We start from the raw sequence: 22,408 nt of genomic DNA, 5'->3' as shown, positions 1-22,408 counted from the left end.
TGTTTCCATGCAAGGTAGTATTTCCTCATGGCCTGACATGTTTTCACTACTTGTATAACAATGGCAATCATTTACAACTGTGATGTCAGGACAAGGAGACATAAACACATACACATTTACACTCACATGTTTATATAGACATACATGTGTGTGTGTGTATATATATATATCGTCATTTAATATCCTCTTTCCATGCTGGCATAGTTTGGAGCGTTTGACAGGAGCTGGCTTGGCAGAAGTCTGCATCAGGCTTCAGTGTCTATTTCAGCATAGTTTTTTACGGCTCGATGCCCTTCTTAACACCAACTATCCCACAGAGTGGACTGAGTCCTTTTTATGTAGTACCAGCTTATATATAAATATATATACATATACGAGGGCCTCTTTCAGTTTCCACCTATCAAGTCCACTCACAAGATCTTGGTTGGCCTGAGGTTATCGGATAGGAGAAAACACTTTCCCAAGGTGTCACACAATAGTTCCAAACCTGGAACTATGGGGTTGGGAAGCAAACTTCTTAACTGTGCAGCCACATCAGCTCCTCACTCAGCCATAACTACATCTCTAGATTTTAAATTACCAAATGCATTGAATTCACATTGCATTCTTTAATTTTCCTCACTAATTTTCATTTTTCTTTTCTTTTTTTCTGTTTTCTTTTTTTTTTTCTCAGATAACAAATTCTGCCACACTTTTACTGAGTTCCCTCATGACTAGAATTTTTGGTGTTAATCGTACAAAGCTTGATAAAAATCTACCACGTAAAAATTGGTGAGTAAACTAGAAAGTGGAAACTATATTTATTAAAAAATAATTAATTGACCAGGTAGAGGTTCTCTCGTTGGTTCTTATATGTGGTAATATTTGCTAACATATTGTATTAAGTTCTTGATCTATATATTAAATAGAAAAAACAGATAATTATTACTTTAAGTTACATCATCATTATAAAAGTTACCTGTCATTAATAGGTAATCACCAACAACTTGAGTAAATGCAACAGACTTCAGCAGCTACTATCACCATTAGGATGTTGGTTGTCAGTCACTGTCACCTTAAGACTCTCCTCTAAATTCTCCCTGCATTCATTAATTATTTTGTTTGTCTCTTTTTTGTCATACAGTCTGTTGACTCTAATAAATCTTACAGTATGGGTTCATACCAATGTAAGATTGCCTACTTTTTTTTATTTTAATCTCTAAATTCCAAGAATTGTTCTTTTATCTTTTCAGTCAAACTGGACGCACATTCTTCACTCATTATCCAAGTCTGTATCAATTTCTGTTGGAACAAATTGATAAAGCAAGCCCTCAGCTTCAGTAAGCCTCATATCTCTGTCATTTTATTAGTTTTGGTAGTTTAATATACTTTGATTCTCTTATTAAATTCTTGTTGAATAATATTAATATATATTACCATTAGAAAATATTCTAGATTGTTGGGACATATTTGTTATTGAATACCTTCCTGTAGGAAAGAATCATGACATTATGGCGATTCACTAATGTATAAGGTTTTTTGGGTTTTTTTTCTATTTCAGAGAAGAAAAGGGTTCTGTATCAATAAATCCTACTCTATACCCAGTTCTTCTCGTTCTTGGACGTCTTTATCCTTCAACTTTAGATGGAATACACATGGGACTAAATTTAAATGCTTTCATTCCATATATAATCCGGTATGTATTACCTATATGCTTACACACACACACACACACACACCAGGTATTGCCTTCCCTGTCATAATTCCAAAAATGGAATTGTTGTGATACACTTTTTAGAATAACAGTAGCACCCTATCAATAGAATTCATTTCAGGAATCGATGGAAGATTTATATGCAGCACTGAAAACATTTATTTTTATAAATTAATTAGAGGAGAAGGATCAGTGTCTAAGATCTTTGCAATTCCTCCCAGACTTGTGAGGTTGATGCTGCTGATGTTTAATATGAACAACCGTAGAAAATAGCTGGGAGAGCATTCCAAAAGGTTCCACTTCTGGGTGGGAAAGATTGGGAAAAGTGCTTACTGCAGGTTCTGAGAGGTGAGATACATTAAAGTTACAGGAGTAGGAGGAGAGAAATAAGTCTGTTGGGGTTTCTGAATGGAAGTGGTATATGAGTGTCTGAGGCAACCATTACTCCTTGCCAATCATTGCAGTCACATGCTGCTGTAACTCACTCCACCACAGTCTTCCCTTTTCAGTTCTTGATGTCACTGCTCTGTCTTTGTTACCCACAACAAACTCATTTTCCAGTTACTCGGGATGTGGCCCAGGTTTTGAGCCCTGATAATATGGTCACTATCTGACCACCATTACTAACTTTCGTTCTGCTTCCATCTCCTTCAGGACTGAATAAGTCATTTTGCAGGCTGTCAGCACTCACCTGTAGTTTATCATCTTGAACACCTGCAAGGATCATACTTCTCAGGAGGTGGCATGATGCTAGTTAATTCAAAGACGCAAAATCTATTACAGTAGTTGCTGATGAAGCAGAGAAATGGCCACATGACCATACCAGCGCAATCATCTCTCTTGCACACCACAACTGATGCTTCTTAGGTCCAACTTTTCTCTCAAGGTACTTACACTCTGTTGAGTATGCACACTGACATTACATATCCATCGGAGCATCAGCAATATTTTAAGCTCTAATTTTAATGAGTTTTTTCTTGTTAGTATGCATCTGCATTTTTCATTGGCTAGTACAATATAGCTAAGATGTGTATAATATAAAGGTTTTAGAATATGTCTCATATGTGTACTTCATGCTAAACCTTTATACAATATACCCCATGTATGTAACTGTAATAAATGTTATGCCATGTATAACTAATTGACTGTTTATATATTTCAGGTGTTCTGCCAGTCCTATAATGAAAACCAGAGAGATGGCTGCTAGAGCCTTAAAACCTTTGGTATCAAAAGATCAGTTGGCACTAACTATAAATAAACTTCTCTCACATATTCCCTCAGAAAAAACCAGTGAAATTTCTCAGAATTTCTTACATGGACTCTTGCTTCAAGTAATTTTATGATTTTTATTTTGTTTGTTGTTTCTTTTCTCCCTGCCTTCAGATCAATCCTGATTAAGTAGTTTCAGGGCATCTAAGCCATTAGCCAAACAGTGAGGCACAACTTACAGATTTTTCTTTCCAGTTAATCATGTCTCCCCTTAGCTGAGGACTGTACTGCATTGTACATGCATTGATGCATTATATTGGGTGCAGAGTGACAGTATAGGTATCTTCACAGTCTACTTTCTTACTACGCACCCTCACATTCTGGTGATGGCAGCAGTTGATGTTTCTCTGTTCTTATTATTGGTGGTTTGGAGCCAGTCAGGCAAAGAGATTGATGATGCAGTTGTTTTTGTGTGTGTGTTTTTTTTATGTTTGTTTGGGCTGGGAAGGAAAGTTAATGTTTTTAGATGATAGAAGTGAGAGTAAAAGAAGAGAACCAAAGTGAAAGTATGAGAAAGAAAGTAGTAGACAGCTATATGACAGTTGTTGGTGAGGGGATTGAATAGAAACAACTTGACAGTTGTTGCAAAGAGTATTAGGATCTATTCCATCTCAATGCAGCACCATGCATTCCTTACTCTTTCCCTCCCTTCTACACTATCAAGTAGCAACCAGCAAGCGAACTTGTCACTGCCACTACAATTACCGTATTTTCCGGTGTAGAAGCCACTATTTGTTTTGTTTTACTTTCGTGTTTTGATAATGTTATTTTTTATCTAATAAAGACTTTTATATTGACGAAATATGTTTGTTGTTGATTATAGTAAGATAAAATCATGACAATAACAATACATCTCATAGTTGTAAAATAAGGTATTTTGAAACTACATATATGTCAACAACAAAAAGCTAGCTGCGTACTCGTTGCTCTATGGTGTTGATTCTCTGAACAGAGTGGTGACATTTAGTAGAGATGACCCAGAAGTTGTTCCTCTTCGATTACTATTGCAAACAGTAGTAGCTTTCTTCAACCGAATACATGCCGTTGATTGGTTGAAATTACCCAAATACAACAACTTCAACACAAAATAACTTCTAAAATACGTAGCGGGGGATTAGCATAGACAGATACAATACACTGTCATCTCTTGTTACACAGGCAGTTGGAGAGGGGATAGATAGTGTTATGAGCAAAAGGGCAAGGGAAACCAAAATGTTGATCTTAAACATTTCAACTGCCTTCACTATTATCATTGTCATTCTTATTCCCATTTTTCCATGCTTGTGTTGCTTGGGCATGTTTTCTCCATTACAGCATTTTACCGTTATCATAATTTTCTGACAAAGTTCAGGTGTGGCCCACAATGAAGTATTGCTCCCACATTTGTGATGATAGATGACTATGTGTGCTATTGCATCACCAACATCCAAGACAGCAGCCACCTGACTGATTGGCATAAAATCCTAGACATCCTCCAACCTTCTAGCCTACAGGTGTACTGTCTCCTCTCTCTACTCCTGCTGTAATGGCCTCTGCTCCTTAGAACTGACTGAGTTTATGCCACCATCACTTATGCAGTTGTAAGCCATTTGTCATTCCTCCTCAGAATGTCAACCCTCTGGAATTCCCTCCCTGCTCCTATATTTCCTGTAGATGTTGACTTGCAATGGTTGAAGAGGAACATTAATGGCACCTTGTTCACTGGTTTTAGAGAGCATGTGAAGGATATGCGCACTGCTCCTTCATCCAGATTCTACGAGTAAAAAAATATTCATCAAGTTCAGTCTCTTAAGATTAACCTTTGATACTTCATATGTCTCCCCCAGTCCTCCATCTTCCCATTCACTTGAATTTTTATAACTTCTATATACCACTGCCTCTTTTATATGCATCACAATGTCCATACAAGCAGTCTTCTTTGTTGCACACTACATCTGGTTTCTCGTTTTTCCTTCAGCTCACTTATATTTTGCCATTTACACATGTTAACTTTACACAGCCATTGTAGTATGCTCAATTCACTTCTTTCCAGCCTTTGCATATCTTCTACCTTTAAGGCCTGCATCCCACTACTATGTAGCATTATGCTATCATATAACAAAGCACTATGCTGCATGATTGTAGCATTGCACCACCATACAACATTGCATTGTCATTCAGAGTGCACGTTTTCTTTCATAGGCATCATGTAATCTGTTGTTCATTCTGAGAGAAACTTTTGTTACTAACAAGGCAACAAATCTCTGAATGCTCCTTTTCCCTCTTTTAGTGTGGCAACTGTCCTTGTGCAGCATTAGAACCAAACATTTATAGCAGAAAGAAAAGAAGTGAGCATGCTAGGCTGGACATGTAATGTTAGTGTACATGAGCAATGGAGTACAATGAACCAGGAGAAAAAAATAGGTATACGAGGAATTAGCTGTAATAGTGCAAAAGAGAAGACAGATCTATTATGTATATTAGAGGCTGTGGATTCAATGGACATGTTATGTATATAGAGGATGTAGATTTGATGAAGAAACTAAATGATTTAAGTGAAAGGAACATGCATAAGAGGAAGACATGGTAAGAAGTATTGAAGGCTGATCACAATTTGTTAAATCTGACAAAGGAAATTATAAAGGACCACAGCAAGTAAGGAGATACTGTGCTAGAGAAGATCCATGGAAAATGGACATAAAATTATGATGATGTAATTCATTGCCTATATAAGAAATGTCCATCTGATCCATGTCTATCTGACCCCTGCCCATCTAACCTCTGACCTTGTAAATTTTAAAATGTTGGAAATTGTTTGTCCATTTCAAGTATATGATTCCAAAACTCATTCCTTATTTTTTCAGATACAGCAATTGGTTCTTCTCCTTCCAACTCTGCTACAATGCCACCAAGAATCTGCTATTCAGGATGTAATGGAAACTTTCCATAAAAGATTGTGGATTCTTTCAGAGTAAGTGTTTCTGCATTTATTTTTGGTTCTACTTCAGAATGGTCCAACTCATGCCAGCATGAAAAGCGGATACAAATTAATGATGAAAGGATTTTGTTTTTTCATTATCATTAGTGTAACATCATAGGTGTGTGTTGGCACTCCGTCGCTTATGACGTCGAGGGTTCCAGTTGATCCGATCAACAGAACAGCCTGCTCGTGAAATTAACGTGCAAGTGGCTGAGCACTCCACAGACACGTGTACCCTTAACCGCGATCCTATGACCTCGAGTCCGCTGCCCTAACCACTGGGCCATTGCGCCTCCACTTTTCGATTCCCAGACCAGGCGTTGTGAGTGTTTATTGAGCGAAAAACATCTAAAGCTCCACGAGGCTCCAGCAGGGGATGGTGGCGAACCCTGCTGTACTCTTTCACCACAACTTTCTCTTACTCTTACTTCCTGTTTCTGTTGTGCCTGTAATTCAAAGGGTCAGCCTTGTCACACTGTGTCACGCTGAATATCCCCGAGAACTATGTTAATTTCACGAGCAGGCTGTTCCGTTGATCGGATCAACTGGAACCCTCGACGTCGTAAGCGACGGAGTGCCAACAACAAAAATCCAGACTACATTATCCTCGTATCCTTAATTTTTTAAGACTTTTCAGTGTGACTTGTGAGAGAGATTGGGCTGTTATTGCTAACATGTTGAGTGACCCAACACAAGTTTATGTGATATAGCATGGAGAGGTGTTGTGGTGGTGGAGTTTAGATGGGTAACATAGTGTGGTTGTGGTGTGATGCTATTTAATCCTAACTTTACTCTGACCAAACATGCCTATGAGCAAAGATAATCAATCCATGGCCATCACCTCTTTTGTTTTTTTAGGAATTAGTGTACATTATCCAGTTTTTCCTTTTTAAAGACACTAGATAATGTAGGGTGTGGTTTGAGGGAGTTGTGGTTGTTACTTCTGGTGTGTGAAATGACCACATAGAAGCTCCTCCTTCACTGGTGCAGTGTTAGGTATGACAAAAGAGTGCAGTTGGGAAGTGTTGTGGAGTGTAGTGTGGTAGTGTGTGTGGGATAACAGTATGTATCTGTGTGTGTTTGTTTGCATATTTGTGTGTGTCTGTCACCTCAGTGTATTTGTGTATGTGTGTGTAACTTTTAATAGTGTCTTCTGACAATTTCTAATCATTGTTTCTTATTTCTCACTTCAGACCCTCAGTTTGTTTGATCATCCGACAAGTCGCTCTTGACATTACCATGTCATTTGTCTCAGATGATTTCTCCTGTCAAAAATCTTCTTCATCCCAGTCACTCCTTGTTTCTGCTCTCATGGACCTTTGTGATATAGAATATGAAAAACTAAGCTTTCTTTCTCCTCTCTGGTTTCCCGGTCAGGCTCAATATTTAGTGACTGTATGTAAAATCCAACTCTGGAAACTGAAACAGACTCAAAGACAATGTGAAGACTTTCCAGCTTTGCACCAAATTCTCATAGATTACTTGAATTCTTCTCTCTATGAAATTCGCTTGGAAGTTCTTCATTGGATAAAGACGGAATGTGCATTCAGGAATCAATTGGAAAATAACAGTAAATCATTCCAGCATTTCCTGGATTTTGTCTGCCAGTCTACTGAGCTTGTAGACTCCTTATTGGCTTTTATTTATTCAGAAGATCACCCACAATGTCTGGCAGAGGTAAGTTCAGTTATTCAATATCTCAAGATTTCAGTTGTGTTAGTTTTTCTTCACAAACCTAGAAAATATTGTGAGAGAAAAAAAATGAAATATTGAAAATGTGTATCTCACTGTTTATCATCATCATCAAACCTCTGTTTTCCATGCTGGCAGAGTCTGGTGAGCTGCATAACTGCATCAGGCCCTAACGCCAGCTTTGGTATAGTCTCTATGGTCGAATGCCCTTCCTAACATCCACCACTTTACAGTGTATACTAGGTGCTTTTTTCATGACACCAACACTAGTGAGGTTGCTCAGTAACTTGCAGAGCAGGAAAGACAAGAAAACGAAAAGTAGAAAAAATCCCACAGCTGGGTGGGAGGTGGTTTTATGCCAAATGTTGAAAACTAAAGTATGATAGAGGGACAAGCACTCGTGTTTTATTATAGTAGAGATACATGGCTTTGCCACCCAATGCAAAGTGGGTGAGAGCAACTGGAAGGACGATAAAGATGGTAACAGGGTACCAGAGCATACTCTCAAGGTGCAAGGAGAATATAGACTGTGGAGTATAAGGGAGAATATAGACTGTGGATCAAGAGGGGAGGAAAGGGTGGATAATTGTGGCTGGTTTTTCTACATCTGGATGCCCTGCTTGTCACCAGCCCTCACTTCTAAGCAAGATATTGCTTCACCATAGCCAGACATGCTTTTGTAGAAGATTGTAAATGGACACTATTTGTATGATGGCGACACTCATTTACAACTATTGAGTAATATCAAGACAAGGGGAGACAGACACACACATGCACACACGCACACACGCATGCACGCGATGAGTTTCTTAGCTCTCATAAAACTCTGAGCTACCGTATTCAATAAATTTACTGTACCTGAAAAGTTATTTATAAGTATAAATATTCGTAAATATACAGCTTTACAACTAATCCATTCAAGCATGAAGAGACAGACTTGTGGTGGTGGTGGTGGTGAGAATGTCAACAGTGCTGCTGCATACACAATCAAGAAATAGGAGTTTTAATTTGGGTTATCTTTATTTATTTATTTTTTGTTTTGTACTTAGTAATAAAGCCTTGATTTGAAATCTGAACAATGTTTCTATTTTATCAAATCAAAATTTCAAATTTCAAATATTTAAAAATTTCCTTTTATATAATCTTAAGGTGTTGCGGCTCTTTACTTGCCCACCAATAGCAAGCCACATAGCCCAGATGGATATATTGAAAGCTTCTAAGGTATGAATATTATTTTACACACTCATTTATTGGCAGATTTATAATGAAATTGTTGAAGTTTGTTGTTTAACTCCCAAGTACACCATGATTGTGGTGTGGTATGAAGTCCAAAACCTTGGTGGTAATGTTGGATCTTGAGCTCTGAGATAGAGTTGTGAGGTCCGTCTTCACTGGATTACCATGTGATTATGTTATGGTGAGGGCGTGTAGGACTCTATTATACTGAATTCTAGAGGGACAAAAGAAGTAGAAAAGTAAAGGATGTCTTGATAATATGAGAGTGGCAAAGAAATAGAAAAAAAAAAACAGAAAGTACATGACAAGAGAGAAAGAAAGAGTGAAGCAATAAGAAAGAAAAGATAAAAAAGAGAAGAGAAATAGGTGATGGAGAGAGATAGAGTGAAAGGAAAGAGAATGACTGGAAGTCGCAAAGCTTTCAGTGAGGAGTAGGAAGATGGGTAGACTAATAAAATACAAAGTTTCAGTACAATAAATCAGTTACAATAAATTTTTGTTGTGTATACTTTTATTATAAGTAAATCATAAAAATGCTTCACAAGTTGAGATGAGCATTTCATATTTAACGTATCAAATAAAGGTAACTCAGGGAAAGCAACTCTTCAATACATGAGAGAAGTTTCAGTGTAGTGAAACTAAACATTCTGAATCAGATAAATTTGTTTCTGGAGATAAAATGATATTGATGGTAGTAGGAATGGTGTTGTTGGGGGGGGGGGGGGGGGGGGGTATATGTGTTTGTGTTTGTCTTTCCTCACTACTTGACAGCCAGTGTTAGTTTGTTGACATCCACATAACTTAGTGATTCAAGAAAAAAAGAGACCGATAAAATAAGTACTAAAATTGAAAAATAAATATTGGGATCAATTTTTTTTCAACTAAGCCCTTCAAGTTTGTAGCTCAGCATTGCCACAGTCTAATGACTGATACAAGTAAAAAGATTAAAGAAAGAGATACAGATGTGTGTGTGTGTGTATGAAATCATAGATGATATTTATTAACTGTTGTTATTGTTGTTATTGCTTTCAGCTATCATATCACATAGTAGATCTACTTGAGCAGTACCAAGGGTAAGTTGATTGATCCTCTTTTTGTGAACTCTTATGTTTCAGCTTAGATTTCTACAGAATCACTAAATCAGTAGTATAATTTATATAGAAGTGTCATCTTTCAGTAACTTCACAGATTTTAAGTTATGAATATGGCCTCATTTATAATCTAGTTTATAAATTTTGAAAGGTGATAGTTCTAACACATTCATCAGTTTAACACCATCACCTGAGCCCTTGTTACCTTTAGAGAAGTTCATTCTATTGCAACTGGTTAGATTAGCTCATCCAAGTTAAGGGTATTTGTCCCATAAGCAGCTGCTACTAACTTAGTTCCACTGTTTAGCAGACAGTATTGAATTTGTTCACTACTTGATAGTCATTGTCATTGTCATCATTTAATGTCCAGATCTTTGCTGTCATAAGTTAGACAGTTTGACAGGGTCTTATGAGTTGGATGATTGTATCATACTCCAGTGTCTGCTTTGGCATGGGTTTCTAAGGCTTCTAAGCCTTCCTAATGCCAACCAGTTTATAGAGTGCATTAGCTGCCTTTGTTGTGCCAGTACCAAGTGAAGAATGTCTCCTAACTTACAAAGGTAAGGGCCCAAAGTAGCTCCTATAATTGAGGGAGAATAGAAGCGACAGAGTGGATGAAGATTCTAGGCTGAGGAATGAAGGATGGTAAGTAAGTCGAGAAGAACAGGTTTATAGTTGCGATAGGGTGGTAGTGGGGAGAGTAACAGAGTAGTCACTAATTGGACAGAAGGTGCAAGGGAAAGGGAATAGGAAAAGGTTAGACTAGGGTGGAGATTTGGCTGCTATTGCTAACAACTTGAACAACCATGAAGAGGCCTCTCTTGCTGGCTTGTGATTAGTAATAGTAATGATGATGGTGATAGTGATGGTAGTTGTAGTAGTAGTAGGAGGTGGATCAGCAAGTCTGTGATACAAGAAAGCTCAAATATATGTGTTTGAAATATGTGGAAGTGATAAAATATCTTTGATTGTTTGTTAATTGTTTATTCTGATAGTCTTTAATGATATTCTAGGCAAGAAATCCAAGAATGTGCCGTCACGTTTTCTGCTGAACTTTTTCCAAGAGTCTACTATGAGGTGAAAACATTTATTTCTTCTTTCTATTTTCAAAGTAAAATTCCACTCCAACTCAAGCAAGCCCCTTAATATCTCCTATGTTCATTATCACATGATGCAAATTAAAAGCCACAAGTAACTCAATTCTCAGTTTCCTAAATAAATGTCTTGCAAACAAGGCCAGCACTACACACTAGACAAACTAGGCAATTGTCTGGGTACTAAAATTAAGAGCCTCACAAACTACTTAATCAAAATTTCTTGAAACCATTTTATTTTTAATCTTTATATGTCATGTGAGACCTCTGAAAGTGGTGGGAAGGATGGAAGGAGGACATATCCTCAAACTGGAAGTCTACCCCAAATGTTTGCAACAAAGTGGATTTTGTTGTCATCCAAGGTGCCAGGTGGTTGTGTTAAATCTGGTGACAAGTTAAGCCTACCTCCCTTGTCAGCCATGGCAAGATTTTAACTCAGAATGCAAAGAGCTGGATTAATTACCACAAGATATTCAGTCTGATGTACTTACAGTACAGTCAGTTTTTTTACAGAAACTGTGAAGAAGCCTATTGAATGAACTGAGCTCATTTTTGTATGGCAGACTTAATTTGTTACCTGCTTTAACATCACTACCTGGCCCTTGGGTGTCTTTAGTGGAGTTCCCTGTGTTGAAAGCATTTAGTCCATGGTGGAGGTCATGAAAAGAATTTTAGACACAGCTCTTCCTTCTTCGAGTAAACCATTAAAAAACAACAAAAATGGATCACTGTTTTTCCATTTACAAATATTTTCTGGTCATATACTGATGTAAAATTTTTAATACTTCTATGTTATCATTTCTACAACAATTTTGTATTTTTTCTCTTTTATTTTAGTGCAGTTATTGTGCAACTATTTTCTCTTATATTTCCAAAACGAGAAGTGGTTCACATGGCTTAGTGGTGAGGGTTTTGGGTTCATGATCATGAGGTTAGTAGGTTTGATTCTTTGACTGGATGGCACATTATGTCCTTGAGCAAGACACATCATATATTGCTCCAGTCTACTCAGCTGAAAAAGAATGAGTATCAGCTGAGTGCTGATGTAGCCCTCTCTTCCACCAACTGTCACATCCTCAATGTTTCCCCCATCCTCAATGTTTTCCTCAACCTCAATGCTTCCCTCATCTTCACTGTTTCCCTGGGTCAAGGCTGAGAGGGCCAAGATGTCTGTCTACCCACATTTGAATTATATTTATTTCAAAATATACTTGGTGCAAATTATACTACACAGCTTATAAATTTTCCTCTGTTATCATTATCATCATGTTATGTCTGTTTTACCATGCTGGAATAGGTTGGATGGTTCTGTTCCACAACATCATCATGCTGCTTTTCCTGGTTCTTTGTCTACTAGTACACACAAAAGAAACAAAACTTCAATCTATGTTGTGTATGTTATAGACATTTTTTGCCCACCTTCCTATCACCAGCCATTTTACAGCATGGACTGGACATATTTGATTATGTCACCAGTACAAGAGATAGACTGTCTACAGCAGGACTAAAATTCTTCTTTACCCTGTTTCAATTTATTCAGAATTACTGCACTCTAAGATGAGTTCCCTTTACTGAAAATAATGATAATCAAATATCCTCCTTTGTTCAATATTCTTTATGAAATACAAGACAAAGCTGCTCTCATTTGGAAGTCCTTACAAATGTAAAGATACCTAAAGATGTAATAATCTTTTCTACTATAGGCACAAGGCCTGAAACTGTGGGGGAGGAGACAAGTCAATTACATCGACACCAGTGTTTCACTGGTACTTAATTTATCAACCCCGAAAGGATGAAAGGCAAAGTCGACCTTGGTAAAATTTGAACTCAGAACATAGCAAATAATAAACATGTGATGGCGTTATTGGTTCTCAAGTAATGTTTCTCTTGTTCCAAACAGTAACACATTTATTCATCATGACACTCTAACACCACTGAACTATCCATCCATCCATCTTCTCTGCTCACTATTTCTGGAAAGATTGGGGAGTAGAGTCCCAAAGCACCTCCTCTATAGGGTCCTATCAGAAGTAACAATCATTAGTCTTTCCAGCTAGATTCCCAAGCATGACTAACTGAAACTATATATATTTTCCAACCTTTACTTTCTTGGTTTACCTCTTAGTGTTTGTTGGATGGCTCAACTGGAAGAATCTATCTTGTGATTCTTTCCTGCAATATCTTATCTCATGTCCATACATCAGAGTTGTGACTTCTCAATGTGAATAAGTCACCACATGACCTAGAGAGACTCCCCTCATCTCTGAGCTATGTAACATGTCAAGTAATGTTCTTCAGAGACCCTTTGCATGAATCCCATTTCAGCCACTTGAGCCACTTGTGTTCACAACTGTACTCTTTCATACTATTGCCAGATATATCTGAACTACCAAAAAACAAAAACAAGCTGCCTAACTATTAAGCATGAAATCACTCATCAACATACTCCTACCTCTGGCCCACAAGCACCCTGTCTCCTCACTCTACCTTTTCTACCACTCTACAGTGTCCATGTTTTTTCCTGCAGTTCTTCAAGGGAACAGAGCTACAACCATGTTGATCTCACCGGTCTTGAAGGACATGTACAGGTTATAAGTTTAGATCCAACCTACTAATCAAACCATTCAAAAATTAGCTAATTATGTATTCCTTGCCTTATAATGAGGTAATTTATTTCTTCAAGATGGTTGGATAATATGTATAGTCTCAGCTGATCACACCTGGGAATCCAGCTAGAAAGTGTAATGATTGTTTCTTCTGATAGGACCCTATGGCAAAAATGCCTGAGGACTGTACCCCCACAACTCTCCCAGGAATAGTGGATGGGAAAAACAGATGGATGGATATTTATATTTTTCTTGTATTTCAGAACTGTTTCTTCACTGAAAGCAATGCTTGAATTTTTTATGTTTTACTTCCTCTCTGTTTTATAACAGTTATCAGAAGAAACATCTTTATTGGAGCGTTGGTGTGCAGTATTAACACTATGCAGTGCTACAGAACAAAGTGCAAGTCTTCAACTAGCATGTACCCAGTTTCTGCATAAAAATGCAATTTTACTTCTCAAGGACCCTGATAAAGTATTAGGTAGGATTATGCCTTGTTTGTCTATAAAATAACAAATCAACTACTTATTTGGTCAACAAGTTGATTTTCATGTATTTTGCAATTTTGTCTTATATGTTATTTTTGTAAATATGAATGAAAAATATATTTTTATAGTTTTAATGTAAACTTCAATATAGATGTAAGCAACGTATGATGCTTGTAGCATTGTTATACTGAGGCATTCTAGTATCATCGGCCAGATGCCTTCTCTGTGTCCAGGGCTTGACATGTCAAGACTCTCCAGGTCCCTCTGTGTCTGTGTTATGTTGCATGCAGTCAAGCAAGCTGCTGCTTCTTCTCCATTCTTTTGTTGTCAGTCCACAAACATCTTTAATGACCTCTTGTTGTCTTCCCCTCCCTACTTTCTGTCAGGATGGTCTTGGACAGTGTCTTGTCCAAAATGTGATAGCTATGTGGACTTGATTCTCGATTGTAGGTGTCTTTGGACTTTCAGCCTCCTCAGATATACAGGTTCAATTTTCATCTAGTATTCTGTCTTAGGTTTCTGTCATATGTTCCATGTATCTGTAGACCAGAGTTATTTGAAATAAATAAAAATTAATTTCAAATCAGAGACCTTTTTTTAATATTACATTTTTAATGAAATTTAGTTCTTAGCAGAATTATCAATAGTTTTGAACCACTCTTACACAAGACATATCTTGTAACTTATGTTGTTTTAAATATTTGACAAACATTGATATCTTGAGTAGAGATGGTCTGAGGTCACTAAGATAGAACAAGGCAGTACTTATTTACTAATCTAGACTTCATTTTTTGCAAGCAGAGTAATATAAAAACTTCATGAAAGCTTATAAACAATCAGTGGCCCAGAACATTGGTTAATTCTTGCTTTATAAACACTTTGGAGTTATATTTTGTTTGGTTAGTAATTTGATCTGCAACAGCATGGTAAAACTGAAGTTATCATCACATCATAAAATGATTGTTTTAAACTATTTAAGTACAGACGAACTGATATATTCAGTTATCATATAATTCTTGTTGAAAGGTTGCAAGTTGGCAGAATCATGAGTGCTCAGTTTCATACTTCTGGCTTTTTATATTCAGAGATCAAATTCTGCTGAGGTCGACTTTGCCATTTGTCTTTTTGTGGGTTGAGGAAATAAGTTCTAGTTGAGCACTGGGGGTCAATGTAATTGACTGTCTTCCCTCCTCTAAAATTGCTGGCCTTGTGCCAAAATTAAAAACTATTTATTTCTTCATAATACAGTCTATTATGAATTGTCAAAAATGTGAATATAACAGATTTTATGAATTTCAAATAACTTTGTCTCTGTTCTATATTTAAGAGATGAGGAATTATGTACATTATTTACATTTGACAGATATTTATCCTCATCTTGTTTGTTGTTAACACGTTTTGGCTGATATACCCTCCAGCCTTCATCACAAGCTGATGAAGGCTGGAGGGCATATCAGCCGAAATAACAAACAAAATGAGGACAAATATCCGTCAAATGTAGAATAATGTAAATAATGAACTTTGTCTCTGTCATGTACAGGTGAACTGAAATATACATATTGGGGAATCTTAGTAAATCTGCTGCAGGAAGATGACATGCAAGTGAAAGAGTCTGCAGTTACAGTTTTGAACAGACTCAACCCAGCTAACATTGGTAAGTAAGTTTCATCATCATCATTGTGGTCGTTGTCATCATTTTAACATCCACTTTTCCATGCTTGCATGGGTTGGACAGAGTTTACTGAGGCAGATTTTCTACAGTTGAATGCTCTTCCTGTCACCAACCCTCACTCGTTTCCAAGCAAGAAAATATTTCTCCATTGCCATTTATGCTTCTGCAGATCACTGGAAATGAATGGCACTGCTTGTATGACGGTAACATTCATTGAGAACTATTGTGTGACATCAAGATAAGGCGAGAGAGAGAGTCACACACACACACACACACACACACACACACACACAATGAGGCTTCTTTCAGTCTCCTTCTACCAAATCTACTCACAAGGCTTTGATCAGCTTGGAATGATAGATGACACATATCCAAGGAGCCATGCAATGGGATTTGAACCCAAAACCATATGATTGGGAGCAAAGTTCTTAATCACACAGCCACACCTAAATCCATCTAGGACTGTGTTAACTTTTATAGAAAGTAAAATGTGTTTTGCTGGAATTTTGGTTACTGTTCCAGGCAGGTAAATCATCATCATATCATCAACTTGCAAGATAGAAAAAGAGAAAAGGAAAAGAAAGAAGCTCCCCTAACTAAAAGAAAGTATTTAGGAGAGGAAGGTGGCTTTATGCTGGGTGTTGAAAGGCTAAAGTCTGATGTACAGGCAAGCACAAGCACCTTGCTATAGCTGTGTGGTTAGGAAGCTTGCTTCCTAGCAACACGGTTTTGGGTTCAGTCCCACTGTGTCGCACCTTGGGCAAGTGTCTTCTACCTCAGGCTGACCAAAGCCTTGTAATTGAATTTATTAAAGCAGAAGTTATTGTCATGTGTGTACATATGTATGTAAGTGCTTGTGCCTCCTAACAGAGGAGATAAAAGAAAGGTAGTGATGGGTTCTAGAGCAAACTCTCAAAAAGGTGAGATGTAAGAGATGATAAAGTGGGTCATGGGAGGGAATGAGAAAGTGGATACTTTCATAAGAGTTAGTGGGGATAAACAAGGAGAGATTAATGTAGTGAGCGATGAACAAGAGTGGATGTGTGGATGGGAAATACTAGTATGTAGAGGGGTAATGTGGGAGATATAGGAGAAGCTCAGGAAGGAAATTAGAACAGAAAATAGTAGGATGATGGACAAAGCAGTACCTATTTCTAATCTAGATTTCTTGATTCAAGCAGAATAATACAAAAGCTACATTGAAGTTTATAAACAATCAGTGGTCCAGAACATAGGTATCATGTTAACCTTGGTGAGGTCTTGCATTATAAACATTTTGGAGTTATATTTGTTTGGTTAGTGACTTGATCTGTGACAGTGTGTTGAAACTGAAACCGTTTAAGTACAGACAAACTGATATATTTAAACAAATTGATATATTCAGACAAACTGATATATTCAGTTATCATATATTTCTTGATAAAAGGTTACAAGTTGGCAGAATCATGAGTGCATCAGACAAAATGCATAGCTTCATACTTCTGGCTTTTTATATTCAAAGTTCAAATTCTGTTGAGGTCAACTTTGCCAGGGAGAAATATAGAACCACACAAGGAACTATAGTTAGTGAAATATGATGGGAGATATGAGAGGACATTAGGAATGATAGCAGTATGAGAGGTATTTAGAATGGAGTATAACAGAAGGGAGAGAGAGAGAGCAGTGGCTGAATGCTTGGAGAGGAGGTGTTTGGTAGAAATAGTGTGGGCCACGATGATAAAGAGAAATGGAAGTGGTTCATGGTGGCAGAAGAGGATCAGAGAGAGGATGGGATGAAATACATAGGGAGGAATGCTTGATGTGTCAGAAAGAGATGAGAGAGGAGGAGGGACAGAGTCCTGCACTTACAAGCATAACTGAATGGTTTTAGAATATCATTTTTGCTACAATGGATGGGTCTTCTCAAGCATAGCAAAATACTAATCATCTCAGTTCTTTGTCATCTTGTCTGTACAGCTTAGCATCTTGAGATTAGCCTTTGATAATTTGTCTTATGTCTTCCTGGGTCTCCCTCTTCCACGAGTTCCATCCACTTTAAGTGATTGACACTTCTTTATGCAACTGTCCTCATCCATATGCATAACATGTCCAAACCAGTGCAGTCTTCTCTCTTGTACACTACAACTGATTCCTCCTCTGCTTAACTTTTCTTTCAATACATTTGCACTTTGTCATACATGCATACAAACATTGCACATTCAGAAAAGTACACTAGCCTCATTCCTCTTTGTTTGGCAAACCGAGTTACAGGTTTGTTCTAAAAGAACAGCTGTTGTATGCAGGGAAGGTAACTGTAGTACATTTTAATTAATATGAGATTATTTTGCAAGATGTAATGTGTTTCAACATGTGGTGGTGTTCCATCATGAAATTAAATGTTACATGTACTTATGTATCTAATGTCCCAAGTTTTAAAATTTTTCTTGTTTTCATTTTCTGAGCATCCAGTTTTGTCAAATATTTTTCAATAAAGACATTAAAATATTCAGGTATATAGATATATATATATATATATAGATATATATATACATACATACATACATATGCATGTGCATGTGTGTGTATAGCATCCAGCAGAAGAAACAATGCCAGAACAGACAATGGAGCTTATTGCAGCCCCCAGCCTTACCAGCTCCTGTCAAACCATCCAACCCATGCCAGTATGGAAAACGGACATAAAATGATGATGATGATACATGTATATATATTTTGTTGTCATCATAAGAATTTATAAACTTTCGAGAGAATGAGGAATAATTCCTTTTTGGAATTTGATCTAAAAGTAGATATAAAGCTACATTTAAATATTGGGTTGAAAGATATAATATATAATTATGTATGCATTTATATATATATCATGCTTTTGTATGCTAGAATGTGGAAGACATTTGCTGTGGGACTCATCGAAGAGAAAAATTCCTTATATATTTTCTGTGTAAAAATATAAGGAGAAATTTTTTTCCAAGTGTCCCACTGTGAACATCCTCCACATTCTCAAGTACAGGAACATTCATACCATTTGTTCTTTTATTTTTAGTTTCTGAACATCCAGCTTTGACCATTCCAAGTCTTCTTGAACATCTACTTCTTCAGCAAGACAACAGCAGTGATGTCTCACCCATACTCACTGCTATATCCTGGATACGAAATATTACCCAATCAAATAATGTAAGTAATCAGTTCATTAGTCTACTATACTTGACATCTAACAAAACTAATATGGGATCCTCTGCATGCTCACTTAGTGTGCTAGAGGTAGCAGTCATGCCTCAGTAAATTCAAGAAGGGGAAACACTAGATAATATTGTTTGGGGTACACCGTAATTGAAAAAGAAATAAATGAAATGTGCACAACTGATATGCTTTTGATCATAGGTTTGCTTGTTAAGGCTGACCTAGGGTTAAGCAACAACAGCTCAATGACATACTGACTGAATGGTTGATAATCCATAATACATCCATCACCAGGGTTGTACACTCCCAAACAAAAGACTTTTAACTCGCAATGGCAGAGTCATACACTTATTAACAGGAATCAACAAGGAGGTACTGCTTGCCACTTTAAACAGTAGTCAATGTATAATTGATGAGTAAGATCGTTGCCAGTGCCGCTGGACTGGCTCCTGTGCAGGTGGCACGCAAAATACACCATTTTGAGCATGGCCGTTGCCAGTACCCCCTGACTGGCCCTCGTGCCGGTGGCACGTAAAAGCATCCACTACACTCTCAGAGTGGTTGGCATTAGGAAGAGCATCCAGCTGTAGAAACTCTGCCAAATCAGATTGGAGCCTGGTGTAGCCATCTGGTTTCACCAGTCCTCAGTCAAATCGTCCAACCCATGCTAGCATGGAAAGCGGACGTTGAACGATGATGATGATGATGATGATGATATATATATATATATATATATAAATCATTAGAAGACTCAATTTATTAGACGGAGTCTAATAAATGTCATCAAATAACTGGAACAGGTTTTGATGCTAATACGGATTATTTACTTAATTTAACCAGACAGCTGTTTCAGTCGCAAAGGACCATATTTCGGATATACAATTGACAGAAACAACTGTCTGGTTAAATTAAATAAATAATCCATATTAGCATCAAAACCTGTTCCATTTATTTGATGACATTTATTGGACTCTGTCTAATGAATTGATTTTTCTAATGGCTTTTATTTATATATATTCATATAGAAATGAAAGGAATGCCTTAGATTAAGTATGATACAAAAAACATTGGAAACCTAGGAAATAATGCCCTAAACGGGAGAAGTATTTTCATCTTGAAAAATATAATATATTTCTCTTTTTTTCTTTTTCTCTCTCTTTACTTGTTTCAGTCATTTGACTGCGGCCATGCTGGAGCACCGCCTTTAATCGAGCAAATCGACCCCAGGACTTATTCTTTAGATGCCTAATACTTATTCTATCGGTCTCTTTTGCCGAACCGCTAAGTTACGGGGACCTAAACACACCAGCATCGGTTGTCAAGTGATGTTGGGGTGACACAGACACACACACACACACACATATATATATATATGTATACGACAGGCTTCTTTCAGTTTCTGTCTACCAAATCCACTCACAAGGCTTTGGTCAGCCCAAGGCTATAGTAGAAGACACTTGCTGAAGGTGCCACACAGTGGGAATGAACCTGGAACCATGTGGTTGGTAAGCAAGCTACTTACCACACAGCCACTCTTGCGCCTATATATATATTATAATATATTATATTTTTCATTATTTCTTAGGTTTCCAATGTTTTTTGTCTTGTACTTTATTTAAGGAATTCCTTTCATTTCCCTATGAATATATATAAATAAAAACCATTAGAAGAATCAACTCATTAAACAGAGTCCAATAAATGTCATCAAATAACTGGAACAGGTTTTGATGTTAATAATAATGATTTAATTAATTTAGCCAGACAGTTGTTTCTGTCAATTGTATGCCTGAAATATGGTGTTTTGCGACAGAAACAACTGCCTGGTTAAATTAATTAAATCATTATTATTAGCATCAAAACCTGTTCCAGTTATTTGATGACGTTTATTGGACACCGTCTAATAAATTGATTCTTCTATATATGTGTGTGTGTGTACATATATGTGTGTGTGTATATGTCTGTGTATATATGTGTGTATGTGTATATATATATATGTGTGTGTGTGTGTATATATATGTGTATGCATATATATATATATATATATATGTGTGTGTGTATATATATATGTGTGTGTGTATATATATATATATGTGTGTGTGTATGTATATATATATATATATATATATGTGTGTGTGTGTGTGTATATATATATTTTATGACTGGTGTAGCAGCATCATAGTCAACTGCTACAAAGGTAAAGGGGACGCTTTAGATACAAATAATTACAGAGGCATCAAGCTGTTAGATCAGGTTATGAAAGTTACAGAGAGGGTCATAGCCCAACTAATTAGGGAGCGAATCAATTTAGATGAGATGCAGTTTGGGTTCGTGCCAGGTAAAAGCACTACTGATGCCTTATTTCTAGTGAGACAGTTGCAAGAGAAATACCTAGCCAAGGATAAACCTCTGTACCTGGCTTTCGTTGACATGGAGAAAGCCTTTGACAGGGTCCCCCGATCCCTTATCTGGTGGTCAATGAGGAAACTTGGGATAGAAGAATGGCTAGTGAGAGCTGTGCGAGCCATGTACAGAGATGCTGCCAGTAAGGTGAGGGTTGGAAATGAGTACAGCAATGAATTCCGGGTAGAGGTAGGGGTCCACCAAGGTTCCGTCCTCAGCCCCCTATTATTTACCATAGTCCTCCAGGCAATCACAGAGGAGTTCAAGACAGGTTGCCCCTGGGAGCTCCTCTATGCTGATGACCTTGCCCTAATTGCGGAGTCACTATCAGAACTAGAGGAGAAGTTTCAGGTGTGGAAGCAAGGTCTAGAATTGAAGGGCCTTAGAGTCAACCTAGCTAAAACCAAAATCCTAATAAGTAGGAAGGTAGATAAAACACAAACCCCTTCAGGTAGATGGCCCTGCTCAGTATGTAGAAAAGGAGTAGGTAGTAACTCTATAAGATGTACCCGGTGCAAGCTATGGACACATAAGAGGTGCAGCAACATCAAAGGCAGGTTAACTAGCAAGTTAGTTTTTGTTTGTGGCAGATGTTCAGGTGCAATAAAGACTGCAAACAAACAGGAAACAACTTCTATCTCATTCCAGGGTGAAAAACTAGAGGTAGTCGATAGCTTCCGCTATCTGGGCGACCAAGTTAGTAGTGGGGGTGGGTGCGCTGAAAGTGTAGCTGCTAGAATAAGAATAGCCTGGGCAAAGTTTAGAGAGCTCTTACCCCTGCTGGCGACAAAGGGACTCTCACTCAGAGTAAAAGGCAGACTGTATGACGCATGCGTACGAACAACCATGCTACATGGCAGTGAAACATGGGCTGTAACTGCTGAGGACATACGTAAGCTCGCAAGGAATGAAGCCAGTATGCTCCGTTGGATGTGTAATGTCAATGTGAATACCCGTCAGAGTGTAAGTATCTTGAGAGAAAAGCTGAACATTAGAAGCATCAGTTGTGGCGTGCAAGAGAGACGATTGCGCTG

General features: G+C 37.5%; 1 protein-coding gene across 3 annotated transcripts in view; it reads left to right on the top strand.

The window, feature by feature from the left end:
* The window catches only part of LOC106872855 (tRNA (32-2'-O)-methyltransferase regulator THADA), an 84,276-nt gene that overhangs the window by 59,089 nt on the left and 2,779 nt on the right, over nt 1–22,408 (top strand). For all 3 annotated transcript variants that reach the window (XM_014919991.3, XM_052977833.2, XM_014919992.3), the window contains exons 28-39: nt 674–771; nt 1,233–1,319; nt 1,541–1,675; nt 2,856–3,024; nt 5,806–5,912; nt 7,115–7,598; nt 8,763–8,834; nt 9,882–9,922; nt 10,954–11,017; nt 13,971–14,121; nt 15,669–15,782; nt 18,838–18,968. In XM_014919991.3, coding sequence (XP_014775477.1) covers nt 674–771; nt 1,233–1,319; nt 1,541–1,675; nt 2,856–3,024; nt 5,806–5,912; nt 7,115–7,598; nt 8,763–8,834; nt 9,882–9,922; nt 10,954–11,017; nt 13,971–14,121; nt 15,669–15,782; nt 18,838–18,968 — 1,653 coding nt within the window. The remainder of the gene's footprint in view (nt 1–673; nt 772–1,232; nt 1,320–1,540; nt 1,676–2,855; nt 3,025–5,805; nt 5,913–7,114; nt 7,599–8,762; nt 8,835–9,881; nt 9,923–10,953; nt 11,018–13,970; nt 14,122–15,668; nt 15,783–18,837; nt 18,969–22,408) is intronic.

Source organism: Octopus bimaculoides, chromosome 2 (genome assembly GCF_046866305.1).
Source record: "Octopus bimaculoides isolate indiv1 chromosome 2, ASM4686630v1, whole genome shotgun sequence".
NCBI classification, from domain to species: domain Eukaryota; kingdom Metazoa; phylum Mollusca; class Cephalopoda; order Octopoda; family Octopodidae; genus Octopus; species Octopus bimaculoides.
The sequence above is the reverse complement of the archived record's forward strand: the minus strand, read 5'-3'. Positions and strand labels throughout refer to the sequence as shown.